The sequence below is a fragment of the Bos grunniens genome, chromosome 11 (genome assembly GCF_055505025.1).
Source record: "Bos grunniens cultivar Pamir isolate PY7600 chromosome 11, Bosgru_T2T1.0, whole genome shotgun sequence".
Classification (NCBI taxonomy): domain Eukaryota; kingdom Metazoa; phylum Chordata; class Mammalia; order Artiodactyla; family Bovidae; genus Bos; species Bos grunniens.
Genome location: NC_141175.1, coordinates 71,111,410 through 71,130,108, shown reverse-complemented (window position 1 = coordinate 71,130,108; position 18,699 = coordinate 71,111,410). Strand labels below are relative to the sequence as shown.

At 39.0% G+C, this 18,699-nt stretch overlaps 1 protein-coding gene across 1 annotated transcript in view; it reads right to left on the bottom strand.

Annotated features, from left to right (window-relative positions):
• The window catches only part of PSME4 (proteasome activator subunit 4), a 100,283-nt gene extending 82,726 nt beyond the window's left edge, over positions 1 to 17,557 (bottom strand). Inside the window, exon 1 of the mRNA XM_086326922.1 lies at positions 17,313 to 17,557. Coding sequence (XP_086183048.1) covers positions 17,313 to 17,554 — 242 coding nt within the window. The 5' untranslated portion in view covers positions 17,555 to 17,557. The remainder of the gene's footprint in view (positions 1 to 17,312) is intronic.
• Positions 17,558 to 18,699: the final 1,142 nt, after the last annotated feature.

Below are 18,699 nucleotides of genomic sequence, written 5' to 3'. Positions count from 1 at the left end.
GAGTCTTCACTTAAAACTACTCTAGTTGTTTTTTCCTTATATTTATTCAAAAATTCTACTTTAGATTGTATTTAGAGACAGTCCATTCCCTTTTCCCAATTAATTTGCACATTAAATTTTAGGACTAAAAATTTCTATCAAAATACTTCAAAACCTTAATAACAGTCATGACTGAATTTTCAAATAGGATATTTTCTTAAACTATCCAGAATATATAGATGACAAGTCATTAGGTTCCATCCTCCCACAGGAGGAAAACACAGTAAAATCAGAAGCACTTTTCAACTGCTTCCTCCTCACAACCTTATAGTGTTATTAGTAAAACGCTTTATGTTTTAATCTCAAGTAAAGACAGCAGCATACCAGGAACAGTCATTATATAATCAAATGTGCAATGTTGTCACAGTTTTCTACTATACATCCTGAAGATAAGTTTACTATATATTTCTAGAAAATTTAAGTAAAAAGTATAAGATTATACAGTACTATTGACATGAACTAAGAATTAGAGCTTAACTAGAGGCTAAAAATAATTGGTTTTCAATACAGGCTTCGTCATTCATCAATTATTTTTCTTCAAGGTAATCACTTGGTTTCTAAGGTTCTAAATATATCCACAAATAAAAGTAAAATTAACATCATTTTAAAGCAACATTAAGACTGTGTTATTATAAAACATATAAGACATTTGGCAAAGAAATTTAATCTTAAGTAAGTGCTTTACTTTGGGTAGTCCTACTTAAAAGACAAAAAATGAAACTTTAACTTGAAATTTTAAAAGCCAGAATTTAAATACTGTCATTGAAAAGTACTTAAAAGCATTTGTGGATGATTTAAAAAAAAAAATCACATCCAGCAATATGCCCTAAATAAAAATTCAGAATATCAAAGTCAAAATACCAAAAATCTTTTCAATGCACATTTGCAATAATAAGTATTTCTTGGGGAAAAACCTAAAAGTCTGATAAAGGAATGATTTGTTAAATTCATTTGTTAAATAAATTTGTTAAATTTGTGGTTTGTGCCTTTAGACTACAGTGCAGTCATTTAAAATTGTTTTCAAAGAATTTTATAGACATCAAATGTAACATCATATAAAATATCATGATACAAAACATTCACAATATGTAACTAAACAAAAAGAAACATTCATGCATTAGGATTAAAAAATAAAACAAACACTAAAAATATTACTTCTTGATGATCATACTGATTCATGTTCTTCTGTATACCTCTGTTTATACAAACTGTTTTAAAGGAAACAGGCATTATCTATTATAATTAAAATTAACATGTAAAAATATTTCATATCAACTTCTGCTGTACAATGCTTATAACTAGGTAATTAATATTTCTGCATTTCTACTATTATCTTAATTAAAAGACCCTTTATCAAAGACTACTCAACTCCTACTTAAAAGGGCACAGGAGAGATTCCTTGGAGGTCCAGTGGTTAGGATTCAGCGCTTTTACTGCTGTGGTCCAAGTTCAATTCCTGGTGGGGGAAGTAAGATTTTTCAAGCAGCACAGTAGCCAAAGCAATTTTTTAAATAAATAAGAGCATAGGAGTCAAGTTGTTCTCATCAGCCAAAAGTGAGACCATAAATCACAATAAATGAAGTGAAGTTGCTCAGTCGTGTCTGACTCTTTGCGACCCCATGGACTGTAGCCTATCAGGGTCCTCTGTCCATGGGGTTCTCCAGGCAAGAATACTGGAGTGGGTTGCCATTTCCTTCTCCAGGGGATCTTCCCAACCCAGGGATTTGAACCCAGGGCCTCCCGCATTGCAGGCGGACGCTTTATCATCTGAGCCACCAGGGAAGCCCCATAAATCACAATAATTAACTGCAAAAGATGTTCAAATTAAGTTCATAAAGAATAAAAGGTATCACCATTTTGCAATCTATAACAGATGCAGGATGGCCACTAACATCACAAAAAGAGAACATCGGAGGTTACTCATCTCCTGATACAATTATACAATATCAACTATTATACAGTCCTGAAACAGAAAATTAAACTTTATGTGCTGAAGAACAGCAACAAAATCAATCAGTGTGTCTTTACCACTTCAATCTGACTTCCACTAAAGCAGAAGTGGAAATGTAATTAGAATTATATAATTAATAAAGCTGACTTTAAAAGACACAAATAAAAATTGTAAACTTACAGAAACTATGCCTTTTTTTCGATCTTTTTGTGGAACACCTATAAACACTGGTTGTAAAATACACTACAAACAAAACCTTACTTAATTCTAACATGTGGATATTACATTGGCCTGAGTCTGATTACAATAAAATGTAAATTAGAAAATATTAACCAAGTGTAATAACAAAAAGAAACCAAATCATTTAAAGGCATGCATATGAGTCAATTAAATAATCCCTTTCAGACTTAAGGTAGACTCCTCCATGAGGTACTTCCTTTAAAATCATATTCAGTCAATAATGACTATTCTTACTGTTATCAATCAGCATTATTCTGAATCTAGATTAAAAAGTAAACTAGGAAACAAAAATAATGATAATTGTTTCAGGAAAGGCAGAATAGTATGACTTCAATGCTATAATTATACCTAAAACATCTGAAAGTATTAGTCGCTCAGTCGTGTCCAGCTCTCTGGGACTCCATGGACTATATAGCCTGCCAGGCTCCTCTGTCCATGGAATTCTCCAGGCAAGAATACAGGGGTGGGTTGCCATTCCCTTTCTCCAGGGGATCTTCCCAATCCAGGGATCGAATCTGCATCTCCTGCATGGCAAGGGGATTCTTTATCATCTGAGCCACCAGGGAGCCCTGAAACAATCAACTAAAAAACCGCTTTTAGACTACATAAGAAAATTTGCAGAACAGTTTTTGTAAAAGTCAGCAGGCTTCCTGTATGGCTCCCAAATAAAAAAGAACAATAGTTGAATACTGCTCCATTCATAATACCAACAAATGATTAATTAGAAATATCTCTAAAGAAAAGTGCAAGAGTTAATTTTAACATAATAAAAACTACTAAAATGTAAAATATTTGAATAAAAAGTGAGGCATAACACGGAATTCTACTCAATACTCTATAATGGCCTATATGGGAAAAGAATCTAAAAAAGAGTGAATATATGTACAACTTACTTTGCTGTACAACTAACACAACAGTGTAAATCGACTATACTCCAAGAAAAACTTTTTAAAGAGACACCCACAAATGCAAAAAAAAAAAAATTGTAGACAACAGGAATTTTTTAAAATGTGTTTTAATACCTGACAGCTAGGGCTAAACGACAAGTATTTTATAGCCAGGAAAACTGAGATGATCAATGAAATCCTTGACCAACTCCAAAATTAATTTATTTCACACAGTAACTTCAACTCCTCCCTCTACCAAAAAAATAAATGTATATACTATCTCTACACCATATCAGCTCCAGTCTTTCTCTTCTGTTCCTAAATACAAGTCGCTCAGTCATGTCCAACTCTTTGCAACCCTATGGACTGCAGCCTGCCAGATTCCTCTGTCCACGGAATTCTCCAGGCCAGAATACTGAAGTGGGTAGCTGTTCCCTTCTCCAGGGGATCTTCCCAACCCAGGGATCGAACCCAGGTTTCCTGCACTGAAGGTGGGTTCTTTACCGTCTGAGCACCAGGGAACCGCTGTTCCGAAGGTGCCACGGAATAGAAAAAATTTAAAAAGGTAAAATTATCAGATAAACCTAAAGGAGAATTACTTTGACTTCATTCCATGACTAAGTCCTGAAATACATTATGTTAAAAATGTAGATATAGCTTCTCACTGCTAGAAACAGTAAATGAACAGATAAAATGAAAGGTTTCCTCATAAACCCACCTCTCCTCTTTTCACTCAATTATGTGTTTATTCAAAAAGCATTTCTAGAACAAATAACATGTACAGTATGACCCAAATTGTTCGTTTAGGTCAAACTCAAAATCAGATGTAAGGAGACATTTACCAGAAAACTAAGTAAGATACTGAAGGAGGGGCATAAATGCAGTTTATCGTTAGAATTTTGTGATTTTTTTTTAACCAAAAGTTTCATTATATATAAGTGATTACTGAACCCAATCTTGAAAGATTAGAGAGCTGTCATGACTCTGAATAGGGAACTAAAGTTTAGTATAATCTGAGCAGTTGGGGAAAGAGGTGGCAGGAGGCACAAAAGACAGCTCTAGGTAGCAAGAAAAGCAACCTTCTGTGACAAGAAGACACAGCTGGTGGGGTGGGAGGGAGGCTCGAGAGGGAGGGGATAAATATATACTTATGGTTGATTCATATTGTTGTACAAGAGAAAACAATACAACATTGTCAAGTGATTAAAAATAAATTAAAAAAAAAAGAAGACACAGCCAAAAGAACATTACTTGTTCTATTTCCCCTTCAAAAAAGTCAAACTGAGGATCAAGAAAAGGAATAGATTATCACAAACAGCCAAATAAGGATTTTAATTCCAAGTGACTGCTGCTTGGGACGAAGGCAACAAAGGTGCCATCTACAGGGGAGGATGTCTTACGTTTCCATGTTAAGTTGCTTTGCAACTCCCAACATTATAATCAACTCTGGATAGAGAGAACAGTTATGTATTTCAACACAATAGCCAAGCAAGCATGAACAAAATGGTTTTACAAGTTTGCTAAGAATTCAAACTGCTCTATGTCAGTCCCATGGGCAAGTCATTTAACCTTCAGTGCATGTGTATGAAACCTGGGTTTCCTCACAAGGCTATGGGGATAGATAACTGATTAACAGGCATGAAAGACAGTCTTTGATTTAACTATGCTAGAATGGGGCTCCAGGTACCAGCTGTTTTCTTGTAAGTTTCCCAGATGTCTCAGTATGCTTGAGAACCACTGCACCAATGGCACCCCACTCCAGTACTCTCGCCTGGAAAATCCCATGGACGGAGGAGCCTGGTGGGCTGCAGTCCATGGGGTCGCTAGGAGTCGGACACGACTGAGCGACTTCACTTTCACTTTTCACTTTCACGTATTGGAGAAGGAAATGGCAACCCACTCCAGTGTTCTTGCCTGGAGACTCCCAAGGACGGCCTAGCCTGGTGGGCTGCCGTCTGTGGTGTTGCACGGAGTCGGACACGACTGAAGCGACTTAGCAGCAGTAGCAGCACCTAAGCAGACTGATGGGAGCATAATTTATGCTTTTTAAAATCCACTTAAATCATTAAAAATATAAGACTAACACAATGTTTCAATTTATATTTCTCTACTTGTGAGGCTAAACGTATATTCTTAAGATAATTTGCCTTTAAAAAATATAAAAAATTAATACCTTAAAAAAAGGGGGGGGCAACCCAGAGAATAAATAATGAGTTAAGTTATAGATTATAAGACAATGTTCCTTCAACATCTATACTGAACCATGCTGGAAATCTGTGGATGGGACAATAAACCTATACATTTTCTTCCTTTTATTTTTTTAACCAACTATAAGTTGCATCCTTGAGAACTGAGAGGAAAATATTACTGGGGAGGAGGGGAGTTATTATTTTATCAGGAAAGCAATATATACTTATTTAAATGATTCAAATAGTGCAACAAGCATACAAATTTGAAAATTGTTGCCTATGACTGTTAATAGCCTAGATAATATCCTTCCAGACTTTATTTATATACAAATGTACATATGTATATACTTTTCAAAAACACAAATGTAATGATAATACAGATATTGTTTACTGCTTATTTATTTTTTTTTACTCAACGGAAGCTCAAACCACTGTTCAATGCCTATAAAATGTGGTGGCAGGGACCTCTGTATCACTAATATTTCACTCTCAGCTCTTAACAGAGATGAAACAAGGTGAACACTGAGAAACTTTTTTGCAACCAACTGTACAAGTACACCTTGAGAAATACAATGACTTAAGTATTGTAGCTCCTCCACGGCTAGTTCTATTTTTAAACCAAAAAACCTTCAAACTGACAATGAATATCTGACCAAGTTAAACAAACTGGTTTAACACACTGAGAGCAGGTTTCCAAAACCCTGAAAGCCATGTCTGTCATCAAGTGTAGCATAATACCTCTGATGGAAGGCACTAAAGGAACAAAGAGACCGGAGGTTTACTCTCCTCTTTACCCCCACCTACCACAGGCTGAATAACACACTGGAGCTTCAGCATATTATATGTCAGAGTTATGTCCTCTACCACTTACTAAAATTTACACAACAATCTCTAGTAAAGTCATTCACTATTAACACCTAATGATGCCTCTATTTTTCTCCCAGTTGCTTCTCTCTTGAAGCACAGAAGAGTGGCATTCATTTCTTGAAATGTTGTACTATCATTTAAGAGCCAGACATGGCAACAGGCAATGGAAACAAAAATAAATAACAAATGGCCCTACAGCATGCAGCCTAGAGAGAGGGACAGACAACTGATTATTTCAATATGATGGTCTGAGTACAGACTAACACGTGTGCTCAATTTGCTCCACCTCTGTTCCCACACATTAAACATCTTCCTCCAAATTCCTCCTTACCTAATCAAATCCTATCTCAAGGCTCAGCTGCAGTTTTCCCAGGTGATACAGCCCAGGCAGCTTTCCTTACTCTAGACATATGGTTAAGAGCAAAAGCCCTGTGGTCAGCAAGCAAATTGGCTGTTACATAACTTAAGATTCATTTCTTCAAAGGTAAAACTGAGATAATAAATGTCAGTCAGTGAAGTTGCTCAGTTGTGTCCAACTCTTTGCAATCCCATGGACTGTAGTCTACCAGGCTCCTCCATCCAGGGAATTTTCTAGGCAAGAGTACTGGAGTGGGTTGCCATTTCCTTCTCCAGGGGATCTTCCTGACCCGGGGATCGAACCCAGGTCTCCCACACTGCAGGCAGACGCTTTACCATTTGAAATACCAGGGAAGCTGAGATAATAAATGTACCTACAGTTAATTGTGAAAATCAAATGAAATAACAAATATAAAGCCTTTAGCATACTGCTGGCACATACTGAGCCCTCAACAGATGGTAGGTAGTATCTGTATCACTCATTTAACAATCTGTGGGGCTTCCCTGTGGCTCAGTTGGCAAAGAATCTGCCTGCAATGAAGGAGGGAAAGTGAAAGTGAAAGTTGCTCAGTCGTGTTCAACTCTGCAACCCCATGGACTGTCTATGGAATTCTCCAGGCCAGAATACTGGAGTGGGTAGCCTTTCCCTTCTCCAGGGGATCTTCCCAACCCAGAGATCGAACCCAGGTCTCCCGTATTGCGTGCGGATTCTTTACCAACTGAGCAATCAGGGAAGCAATGCAGGAGACCTGGGTTTAATTCCTAGGTCAGGAAGATCCCCTGATAAGGGAATGGCTACCCACTTCAGTGGTAATAGGGAATGCTCTCTTGTAAAATCCCTTGGGTTACTGATATTTTGGGGGCTTCCTTGGTGCCTCAGCGGTAAAGAATCTGCCTGCAATGTGGGAGACCTGGGTTCAATCCTTGGGTCAGGAAAATTCCCTGGAGGGGGACATAGCAATCCACTCCAGTAGTCTTGGTTGGAGAATCCCGTGGACGGAGAAGCCTGGCAGGCTACAGTCCACACGGTCACATAGAGTTGGACAGGACTGAGCATGCATGCTCGCACTGATATTTTTAAACTGTTGAGACTTTTTATTTTCATCTTTTGTATCTTGATAGCTCAATAAGTAGGTGTGGATTATATAGCTAAAGTATTGAAAGAAACTTAAAAAATGAGTAGCTTTCAAAATTTTTTGGCCACAATCCACAGTAATAAATATAGAATGTAGCATACACAAAAACATATGTATAATTGAAACAAAGGTCAGATCATTCACCTTTATTACTTCTAAAGTCACTCTAATAATTTTAGTCTAGTTCAACAAACCAAACCAAATCACACCCAAAGTGGTTGAGACCTACTAAACTGAATTCACAGGTCTTTGGTCATAACCCCAAATTTGGGTTAAAACACTTAAAAATGAACCTTTGGATGAAATATGATGAGAATTTCACGCACAAAAAAAAAAAAAAAAAAACCAGTGAAAAGGTCTTAGGATATCTGTCTGTTAAACTTTGAGTTTATTTTAAAAATCACACTTCTAAAATCATTCCTAGATTGTTAAATCACAACTTTTCTCCTGCTATACACCAAACAGGGACCTCTGTTTTGTATATGTTGACAGAACTTTGAGAACATTTTATTAACTAGGATCTCTGGAAATAACCTACCTTCCCTTAGAACACAAGCTATGCCAACTAAACTCTTCAGGAATGTGTCCAAAATACAAGCACTCATGAACATTCATAAAATTTCTTGCTATAAAAACTTCCTTCATCCCTGGCTTAAAAAAGGAAAATGTCATACAGAGAACTAGTGGTTACCAGTGGGGAAAGGTAAGAGGGAGGGGCAATATAGGAGGAGAGAATTAAGAAGTACAAACTATTATGTATAAAATAAGCTACAAGGACATACTGTACAATACAAGGAATATAACCAATATTTTACAGGATAAATGGATTCTTTTTATAAATGGATTTATAAATGGATTCCTTTGTGGCTAAGCTGGTAAAGAATCCACCTGCAATGTGGGAGACCTGGGTTCGATCCCTGGGTTGGGAAGATCCCTTGGAAAAGGGAAAGGCTATCCACTCCAGTATTCTGACCTGGAGAATTCCACGGACTGTATAGTCCAAGGGATCGCAAAGAGTCGGACACGACTGAGTGATTCTCGCTTCATAAATGGAGTACAGTCTTTAAAAATTGTGAATCATCTTGTATACCTGTAACATACATCGAAAATCAACTATACTTCAACTAAAAAAATTAAGTAGAAAGGAAAAAAGAGAATTGTCAGAAAATGAAATGAAACACCCACACTTAAAAACCCAAAGATTACTAACATTCTATTTAAGCTGCCTACCATTACAAGATTATAAAGCATTTTTAATAATTCTTAAGCAATTTCCAACTTACTTGCACTAAAATACTATTTTCACATCCATTTCACAGCTGCAATGGTGTTAAGGTTTTTTCTTAGAAAGGGAAAAGGCTTTTATTACATTTTCTTAACTCTAAAATTTAGGATCTAAGTATTATTATTATTTTTAAAGCCAAATTAGCATAAAAAGGTAATGACCATTACAAAATTTTATGGTTCATCTATCAAAAAATTGTAACAATACTCTAAATTTTTAAACACTAAATATTTAACAATAATGATAGCTTTATTTTTAAATGAGGATTTCAAAGTCCCTGATGCAACCGATACAATCTGCTCTCTTCTCTAAATAACTGTTAAAACCCATTCCCTTTACACTCCCTCTCCCTTTAGGTTACACCATTCTCTTCCTCAACCAAGATGGCTCCTTCCCTCCACTTCTTTGGTTAAATATACACTTTCTTTTGAACCCAATATTAAAATAGAAGTGAAGTGAAGTTGCTCAGTTGTGTCCGACTCTTTGCGACCCCATGGACAGTAGCCAAGCTCCTCCGTCCATGGGATTTTCTAGGCAAGAGTACTAGAGTGGGTTGCCGTTTTCCTTCTCCAGGGAATCTTCCCGACCCAGGGATCGAACCCAGGTCTCCCGCAGTGTAGACAGATGCTTTACCGTCTGAGCCACCAGGGAAGTCAATATTAAAACAGATGTGACCCCAAATTCATTTTTCTCCATTTTGACTGTCAAAGTAATAATTCATTACAAACTGCATAATGTTTTAGTTGACAACAAAACTGTTAATTCTAACATTACTGAGTACCTATGAATGTATATATGCTATCCAATATGCCGGGGGTGCAATGCTGCTGCTGCTGCTGCTAAGTCGCTTCAGTGTGTCTGACTCTGTGCGACCCCATAGACGGCAGCCCATCAGGCTCCCCCGTCCCTGGGATTCTCTAGGCAAGAACACTGGAGTGGGTTGCCATTGCCTTCTCCAATGCATGAAAGTGAAAAGAGAAAGTGAAGTCGCTCAGTCGTGTCTGACTCCTAGCGACCCTATGGACTGCAGCCTACCAGGCTCCTCTGTCCATGGGATTTTCCAGGCAAGAGTACTGGAGTGGGTGCCATTGGCAGTGCGATGAAGGAGAGGTCAATATCAAAGACTCTGAGCCCAAAAGAGCTCACAGTAGAGGGAAGGTAGGTACACAAAGAACGTAAAAGCATGAATAAGGAATCACAAGAGAGTACACTAAAAGGGAAGAAATGCCTAGGCCGAATATGGAAGTAGCCAACTTTAGGATTCCAAATGGGAATATTTACAGGATGTGCTGCTTTTAACACTCAGAGGCCAGTCTCAATGAATGCAGAGGGTTTTGGTGGTTGTTTGCTAGATGTCGCTCTCATTATCATGTTCTCAGCTTGCTTTTCACATGGTACACATGAGATTTAGGTCTAAATTTCCTACAAAGGTTAGAGGGAAACACAGATTTGAATTTTATATTTAAAATTGGGGAGGGAGGTTCACTAGAAATGAATAGCATTTAACAGCAGAAAGAGAACCTCTAGGTTCTACAATGACAACAACAGGTTTAGAAGTCGTGCACTTATTCACTAGTAATAGCCCCTTAAAAAACATTAGGAATTTGCCTCTTTCACTTCAATTAAGACCATTTACTTCAAGACAATTTCATTTAATAAACACTTCATCAAGAGCACTTGAAGAAATTGTTTTTAAGTAATAAATTCAGATCTCAAAAGAAAACAAATGGTACTGTTCTACCAATTTTTTTCTAACTGCCTTTTTCAGTGTCTCAATGTAGGGCATGAAAAACATACTTGTCAAGAGTGTGAATTTTTAAGTAATGAGCTTAGCATTCATATTTTCTTCACCCTCCAATTTTTTGATGGAGTTATACCTTGCTTGCTCTGTTCTAAATGAACAAAAATGTGCACTAAAAGAAAAAGAACACTCTGGAACTTCCCTGGAGGGCAAAATTCTTTCACTGATATAATCCCATTGTCAAAAACAGTGCCCATCCCATACAAGGCACTCACAAAATAATTTGCTCAGACTCCTGCCTCTACTACTTTGCATCAGGCTGTGTATTAATGTATGAACCTCACAGTACAGCCAAAAGCAAAAAAGAGATAATTCAAGGCAGACCTTGTTACCCCAGGACTGATTCTATGTCTTCAAAGTTGAGGGGGAAAGAAAGATGTTACAATATGAAAACATTCATGAATGAACATTTCTTTTCTCTCTGTCCACAAGGTCTGTTTACAGTAAACCTTAAACAAAACCATGCAAATGAAATGGAAACTCAAGAGTAAAATCACAAATTCTACAAAAAAGTCAAATCAACTTCATGAGGCTGATCAACGTAAATTGTTACTTTTTTTAAAGTTTGAAAATGCCATTGGTATTGATTTTTTGTTCCATTCCTTCTCCCTTAAAGATATATACCAGAAATATTTATGAATGAAGAATATGCTTCAAAAAAAAAAAAGGTCTAAGGGTGTGGTGGTAGGAGGAACATGATTGGCCCTGAGTTGATAACTGCTGAACATGGGTGATGGGTACACCTAGGTTCATTATATTATTCTTTCCTCTCTTGTGTATGTTTAGCATTTTTCCATAATAAAAAATACTTAAAGAAAAAAGTCAGACAACTATTCACATCAGAATCTGTCAATGACAAAGGAGCCAAAAATATACAATGGAGAAATGGCAATCTCTTTAACAAGTGGTGCTGGGAAAACTGGCCAACCACTTGTAAAAGAATGAAACTAGAACACTTTCTAACACTATACACAAAAATAAACTCAAAATGGATTAAAGAGCTAAATGTAAGACTAGAAACTATAAAACTCCTAGAGAAAAACATAGGCAAAACACTCTCTGACATAAATCATAGCAAGATCTTCTATGACCCTCTATGGAAATAAAAGCAAAAATAAACAAATGGAACCTAATTAAACTTAAAAGCTTTTGTACAATGAAGGAAACTATAAGCAAGGTGAAAAGACAGCCTTCAGAGTGGGAGAAAAAATAGCAATTGAAGCAACTGACAAAGAATTAATCTCAAAAATATACAAACAGCTCATGCACCTCAATACCAGAAAAATAAACGACCCAATCAAAAAATGGGCCAAAGAACTAAACAGACATTTCTCCAAAGAAGACACATAGATGGCTAACAAAAACATGAAAAGATGCTCAACATCACTCATTATCAGAGAAATGCAAATCAAAACCACAATAAGGTACCATCCCACCCTGGCCAGAATGGCTGCTATATTAAAAAGTCTACAAACAATAAATACTGGAAAGGGTGTGGAGAAAAAGGAACCCTCTTATACTGTTGGTGGGAATGCACACTAGTACAGCCACTATGGAGAACAGTGTGGAGATTCCTTAAAAAACTGTAAATAGAACTGCCATATGACCCAGCGATCCCACTGCTGGGCATACACACGGAGGAAGCCAAAACTGAAACAGACACAAGTACTCCAGTGTTCATCGCAGCACTGTTTACAATAGCTAGGACATGGAAGCAACCTAGATGTCCACTGGCAGACAAGTGGTAAGAAAGTTGTGGTACATATACACAGTGGAATATTACTCAGCTACTAAAAAGAACGCATTTGAATCAGTTCTAATGAGGTGGATGAAACTGGAGCCTATAATACAGAGTGAAGTAAGTCAGAAAGAAAAACACCAATACAGTATATTAACACATATAATATGGAATTTAGAAAGATGGTAACAACGACTGTATATGCAAGACAGCAAAAGAGACACAGATATAAAGAACAAACTTTTGGACTCTGTGGGAGAAGGCAAGGGTGGGATGATTTGAGAGAACAGCATTGAAACTTGTATATTACCATATGTGAAATAGATCAGCAGTCCAAGTTTGATGCATGAAACAGGGCACTCAAAGTCGGTGCACTGCGACAACCCAGAGGGTTGGGAGGGATGGGGGACACATGTACACCCGTGGCTGATTCGTGTCAATGTATTATAAAAACCACCACAATATTGTGAAGTAATTAGCCTCCAATTAAAATTAATTAATTAAAAAAATTTTAATGGGATTTGCCACTTGGCAAAATGTGACTTTAGCAAGCTATTTAATCTCTACTGGTGATAGTTTTTTTAAATCTTAACATGCTAAGTTCAATATACATGTAATCTAATAAAATGGAATGTTTCACTCTATCTTTAAAACTCAAAAAAAAAAAAAAAAAAAAAAAAGAACCTGTCAATGACAAATGAGACTCTGGCAGAAGCAGCCAGTTAGCTAGAGAAAAGAAAACTGACAAGACATGTTAAAAGAAAAATCCCTGGAAAATGGGAAGGGCCTCAAATATTTTTAAAAATCGATGTTTGACATTGCTATGAAAAATCAAACGTATGCCTATGTAGGGACAGGGGGTAAATGAGAACTCTGCACTTTCTGCTCAATTTTGCTCTGAACCTAAATCTGCTCTAAAGAATAGTATGTTAATTTAAAACAAAACAAAAACGTGAAAGATAACTCATCATACAACTTTAGCAGAAAAATTCTTGTCTCCAAAATCAATTAATTCATTTATTTTGTTTTTCCCTATGAACAATCAACTTTCTCACTACAAAATTTAGGGTCCTGTTTTGAGTGTGGCCATTTAATAACAAAGACAAACTTTTTTCTATTTCTATCACTTTCTCTAACTGGTTCTCACTGACGAATATGGCAATTTGCCAAGATTTCAAGATTCTTTTACAAATGAAAAGCTTATCTTTATTGTGTACTTCACAATTTCAATACTCAAATATTAGATATTCTGTTAAGTACATCATATTAATGGACAACTGAGATTTAGTGTTTAGCATTTTCTTCTTTCTTCTCCAACAGAGAGATGATGTGATTTGGGTGTTCCTGTGGTCATGAATTACTTTCCAGAGAGGAGGTTAATATATTTGATAATGTTTATCTTGACTAAACAAGTTCCCAGTGGTTATATAATCTAATTAAATACATGATTCAGTTTAATCCAATTCCTATCTAGTAAGGCTACATAATATTCTTAATAATAATTAACCATGGGAACTACAGTTTAATTAGCAAATGAAATGATTCTCAGTGTAATACAATCATTTCATTATAAAACTGCAGAAAATTGTAACATTTCCACTGAAACAAAGCATCTAAATTTGTTCTATAATACTCCAAATTCACATATTCTGCTAAAATAAAAATTCTACTTAAAAATAAGAAACACAAAAGAAATGATCGAAATTTGTGTTTAAAAAAAAAAAAAAAGAAATTTGTGTTTAATATTTTGCTTTTATGAAACAGTCTGCTGCTAAGTTTAGGTTTGAAAAACCATTTCTAGTCTACACTCCCACTCTCCAGAAGAGGACTCTAAAGCTAAGAAGCGTTAAGCAAGACCAAGATGGCAACAGTAGCAAAGCCAGGTACAGATAAACCTCTTTTGCCTAGACTTCACTGCCTCTCAGGAAAAGTCCAAGAGGACAAGGAAGAAAAAGCAAACTTCAAGATTACCTTTCTTCAACTCCTTTCATTCTCCACATGGGCCAAACCAATTATTTACAGATATCTTTTGCTCAGTGTCCAGGAGGTGTCTTGACAGCTATGTTCCAAAGACCACTAGTTTGTACCTCTTTTCTCTGATTTGTTTCCTTGCTTCTTAAAAACTAGTCCCCTGATGTATTATGTCACACAATCTCTCCTCAACATGCAGTACTAATACTTTAAGCTGTCTGAACAAGAGACCTTGAATTATATCACGAGGACAATTTCTAAAATACACAGAAATAACTTTTCTTCACAGAGAACTGCTAAAGAGACCTGCAAGTCTTAAGAAGGCTTGAAAGGTAATTACAGCCATCAAAATAAAACAGAAAGTAAAAAAAAAAAAAAAAATTGGAGGGGAGAGTCTGAGTATTTCCTGAAGGAGAACTCTACCCAGTCCTGCAACACCAAGATTGGGGATGTACTGGTCGGGGATCCACTCCCAGTATCCCTGAACAGTATTTACATTCTGGGCTTCTTTGGGAATGCACTTGATCTGGGCAATTATTTCCAGTACTTTACAAACTGCTCCAACAGTCCTTGTAGAAAGATACACACTGGCTTATTTTAGGCTTTACAGGATAAAAAAAAAAAAATCATACCAGAGCAGGAATGTTTCTCAGGAATTATTTAGTCCATCTCCCTCACTTCTCTCACACGCATACTGACACACAATCACAGAGCTAGTGGGAGAAATTAGATTTTATTTTCACTACTACTTTCCATTTTTCTACAAAGTACTACGTATGGTCACTACTAAGGCAACTACCAGCGATCATCACATGTTTTGGCCTCATGTAGATGTAAACTTGTGCAACACACACAAGGCTTAAAAAACAAGCACAACTATAAGCAGGTCACCTTAACACGACAGGAGAAAAAAATACACCCAAGATTACAACATGTCCCACCAAGTTCAAAATGTCATAGCGCAATCCCAAGAATCAGCTTGCAGAATTTAAACAAGGTTCCAAAATAAAATTCTATCTACTAGCACTTCTTCCTGGTTAATTAAAAAATAAATGGTTTGAGGTTTGCAGGTTTTTAAGCCTTATAACTGCAATCTTGCCCTAAAGACCAAGGACTGTTCTCCACTGTATTTTTAGCCCTTTCCAGGTAAAGATACCTAACAAGCCCAAAACAATAAATATCCTGGCGTTAATTTGCAAAGCTTAGTAACAATTAAAATGTCAGAAAAAAAGTGCTTAACTATGCCTGTGTAGATTCTCAATATATCCAAACCTGATACAAATTCACACACTGGTCTATTTATACATCCTGATGCTAAAAGGAGCTGTTTGTGTCCCCAAAATGGTTATTCTCTGAAAAATCTAATCTAAGTGACTAAAATGAGGAATTACTGGAACTGACAAAATAACTTTATTTTTACAGTGCCCAAGTAATGCAAAAACCTAGGAAACTCACTTGAAAAAAACTATGAATTGTAATCATTTATAAAACATTCTTCTGTTGTGACTAAAAGTGATTCTTTTCCCTACCACAAACTTCTTTACACTTTAATCAAGAGAAGAGTTGTTAACCTTGACATTTTATGGTCACTCTTTGAAAAGGGCAAACTAACTGTTTTAGTTTTACTCCTTAACTTAAAAAGTAATTATTTCCACCACCACAGCCATTTAGGAATGAGAAATTTGTCAGAGGCTCCCTAATAATTGGCCGGTAAGAATCATCCTGTGAGGAAATGTAGAGAAGACTATTGCATTGCAAAACCCTGAGTCATCACCCAGTTCACTCAGCAGATCTGGGTAAACACTGGATAAGTGACTTATGTCTTGTGTGTTCACCCATCCATACCCACAAGCGTGATCATATAATGTTACCGGATTTTATGTACAGTTAACCAAACAAGATACAGCAAAATTCTCTTTTAAAAAAGTTCTTCTGACACAGTGAAGATGCCCACCTAGCAAATAAAGTCTCTAACCTTTCCCCCAATTGTATTTTACTCTGTTTACAGCCAGGTTATGCGCCCCCCCACCAAAGTAACAAAGAATAGAACTGAAACTGATTTAAGTGATCTATATTCATCTGAACAGCTCATAAACTAACACAAGCCCGATACTAATAACGCCCAGGACAACCTGACAGCTCTCTTCTCTGTTTTCCTTAGTATCGCACATTTCCAAAGGAAATGTCACACAGGAGTAACACACTTTTCCCGAGGTTCTCAGACTCGCCATTCTCAACATCAACGTCCGGTACACGGCCCAAGAACGCGCTTAGGGCTAATTTTAAATCAATCTTTTCAAGCAAACCCACAAAGCCTGAGAAAGCCCCCAAAAGCAGAACCTACAAGTTCCCTACGGCCTCCTTCCCATTCAGAAAGTTATCAGACACGAATTGAGAGATAGGAAGAGGCAGGGAACCGTAGGGGAAGAAAGAACCGGAGGCAACACCAGGAAAAGTCAAAAGTTGTTCGCCCGAATCCTCTGCTTCCTCCCGTCACCCGCAAAGGTTCAAGAACCCTAGGGGGACCGCCCATCTCTTTCCCTGGGGGTCCAGTGGCCTTCCGGCTCCCTGGGGCCCCGAATATCGGAAGACAACAACCCGAAACCTTGGGGAGAAGCACCTGCGAAGGACGTAGCGGGCTGGTGAGGACCGGGGAGATCCCGTGGGAAAGCGGCAGGGAGGCTCGAGTCGCGACTCTGGGGCTTACTGCACAGAAACGATCCGCCCGAACCGAGGCAGAGTCGGGGGGTGTCCAGCGGTCCGCTGCGGACAAAGAGCCTCCCCCCGACCGCGGACGCCCTCACACCGAGCCTTTGCCTCCGGCCCATCCTGCAAGCCCTGGCACACTTACGTGGAGAGTTTCCTGGTCCAGAAGAGGCCCCCAGGCCACAGCTCTTGGAGCTGCACCGCCCGGCCCAGGTTGCTTTTGATCTGGGCCAGCTGCAAGTCGGACTCGGCGTCCAGCCGCTCGGCGTAGGGCAGCAGCTTGTTGTAGACGATCTCCTTCTGCGGGACGAACCCTTGGGGGTCCGGACCCGGGCGCCCGCCCGGCTCCAGGGGATCCCTGCCGCCCGCCCGTTCGGCCGGCTCCATGAGACCAGGAACAGCCCCCTAACCCCCTCCCACCCTATCCCTCCCCGGCCCCCACCCCTCTCCGGGCTCCGCCTCCTCCGCGTCGTCGTCGCCCTGCGGCCGCCGGCGGCCCGTCGCCCTCGGCCCGATCGCTGGGCCCCCTCCCCTGGCCGGCTCGCTGCTGTCCCCGCGCGGTCCCGGGTTCGTTGGCGGCTGCAGCGGCCGCTCCGCCCGCCCCGCACCGGCTAAGCTGGTGACGCTGCACCACCCGGCCCGGAGGTTCCGGATGGGCCTCAGGTCACTTCCGGGGCGGGGCGGGGCGGGGCGGGGCGGGGCGACGGTGAGGGAGGAGGGGGCGGTGGCGGCGGCGGCGCGACGGTGGCGGCGGGAATCCTGGGTGCCGCGCCTTCCTCGCCGTGGGCCGGGCTCGAAGCCCCCACCCCAAGGTCTCACCGGCCGAGCGCGAGCTTGTCCCACCGGAAACACGAGGCTGAGTTCCAAGCTATTGTCCTTCCTTGCGTGGGGTCGCACGCGCTCCCTGCGATTGCCTCGCGAGCCCTAAGTCGCCGTGGCCTCGGTAGAGGCAAACAGACGGCGTAGTGCCCCACGCCGTTTATGGAAAAACCTAGGTACTCTGCCCACCCTACTTGTTGCTTATAGACTTTTTACCCTGTCCCCTCTAAACTCTCGTCTTTCTGGCGTTCTTCTGGCCGCCTTCGTTTCAGAAAAAGGAATTAAATATTCAACAAACATTAATTGAGCCACTGCTGTGTGTCAAACACTTTTAGGCCCTTGAGGTGCAAAGTTTCAGAACACCTGGTTTCTGCCTTCCAAGGACTTTACAGTAATGTGGAGCTGTTGACTAAGGAGTAAGCAATTACAAAACAGTATTGCTCTTAATGGCTAGATAAGTATAGGATGTCTTGAGAACATCTAAAGAGGACTTCAAACAGAACGGGGTGTCAGGTAGTTCTAGAAATGATACCTAAAGTTGAGCTTAAGGATTGAGTGCAAAATTTATTAGAAGAAAAAACAGCGTTCAAGAGGGAAGGGACATATACCTATGGCTGATTCATGTTGATGTTTGGCAGAAACGAACAGAATTATGCAAAGCATTATAGTTTAATTAAATAGGCAATTTAGAAAAAAGCTGAGGAAGCAGCTCA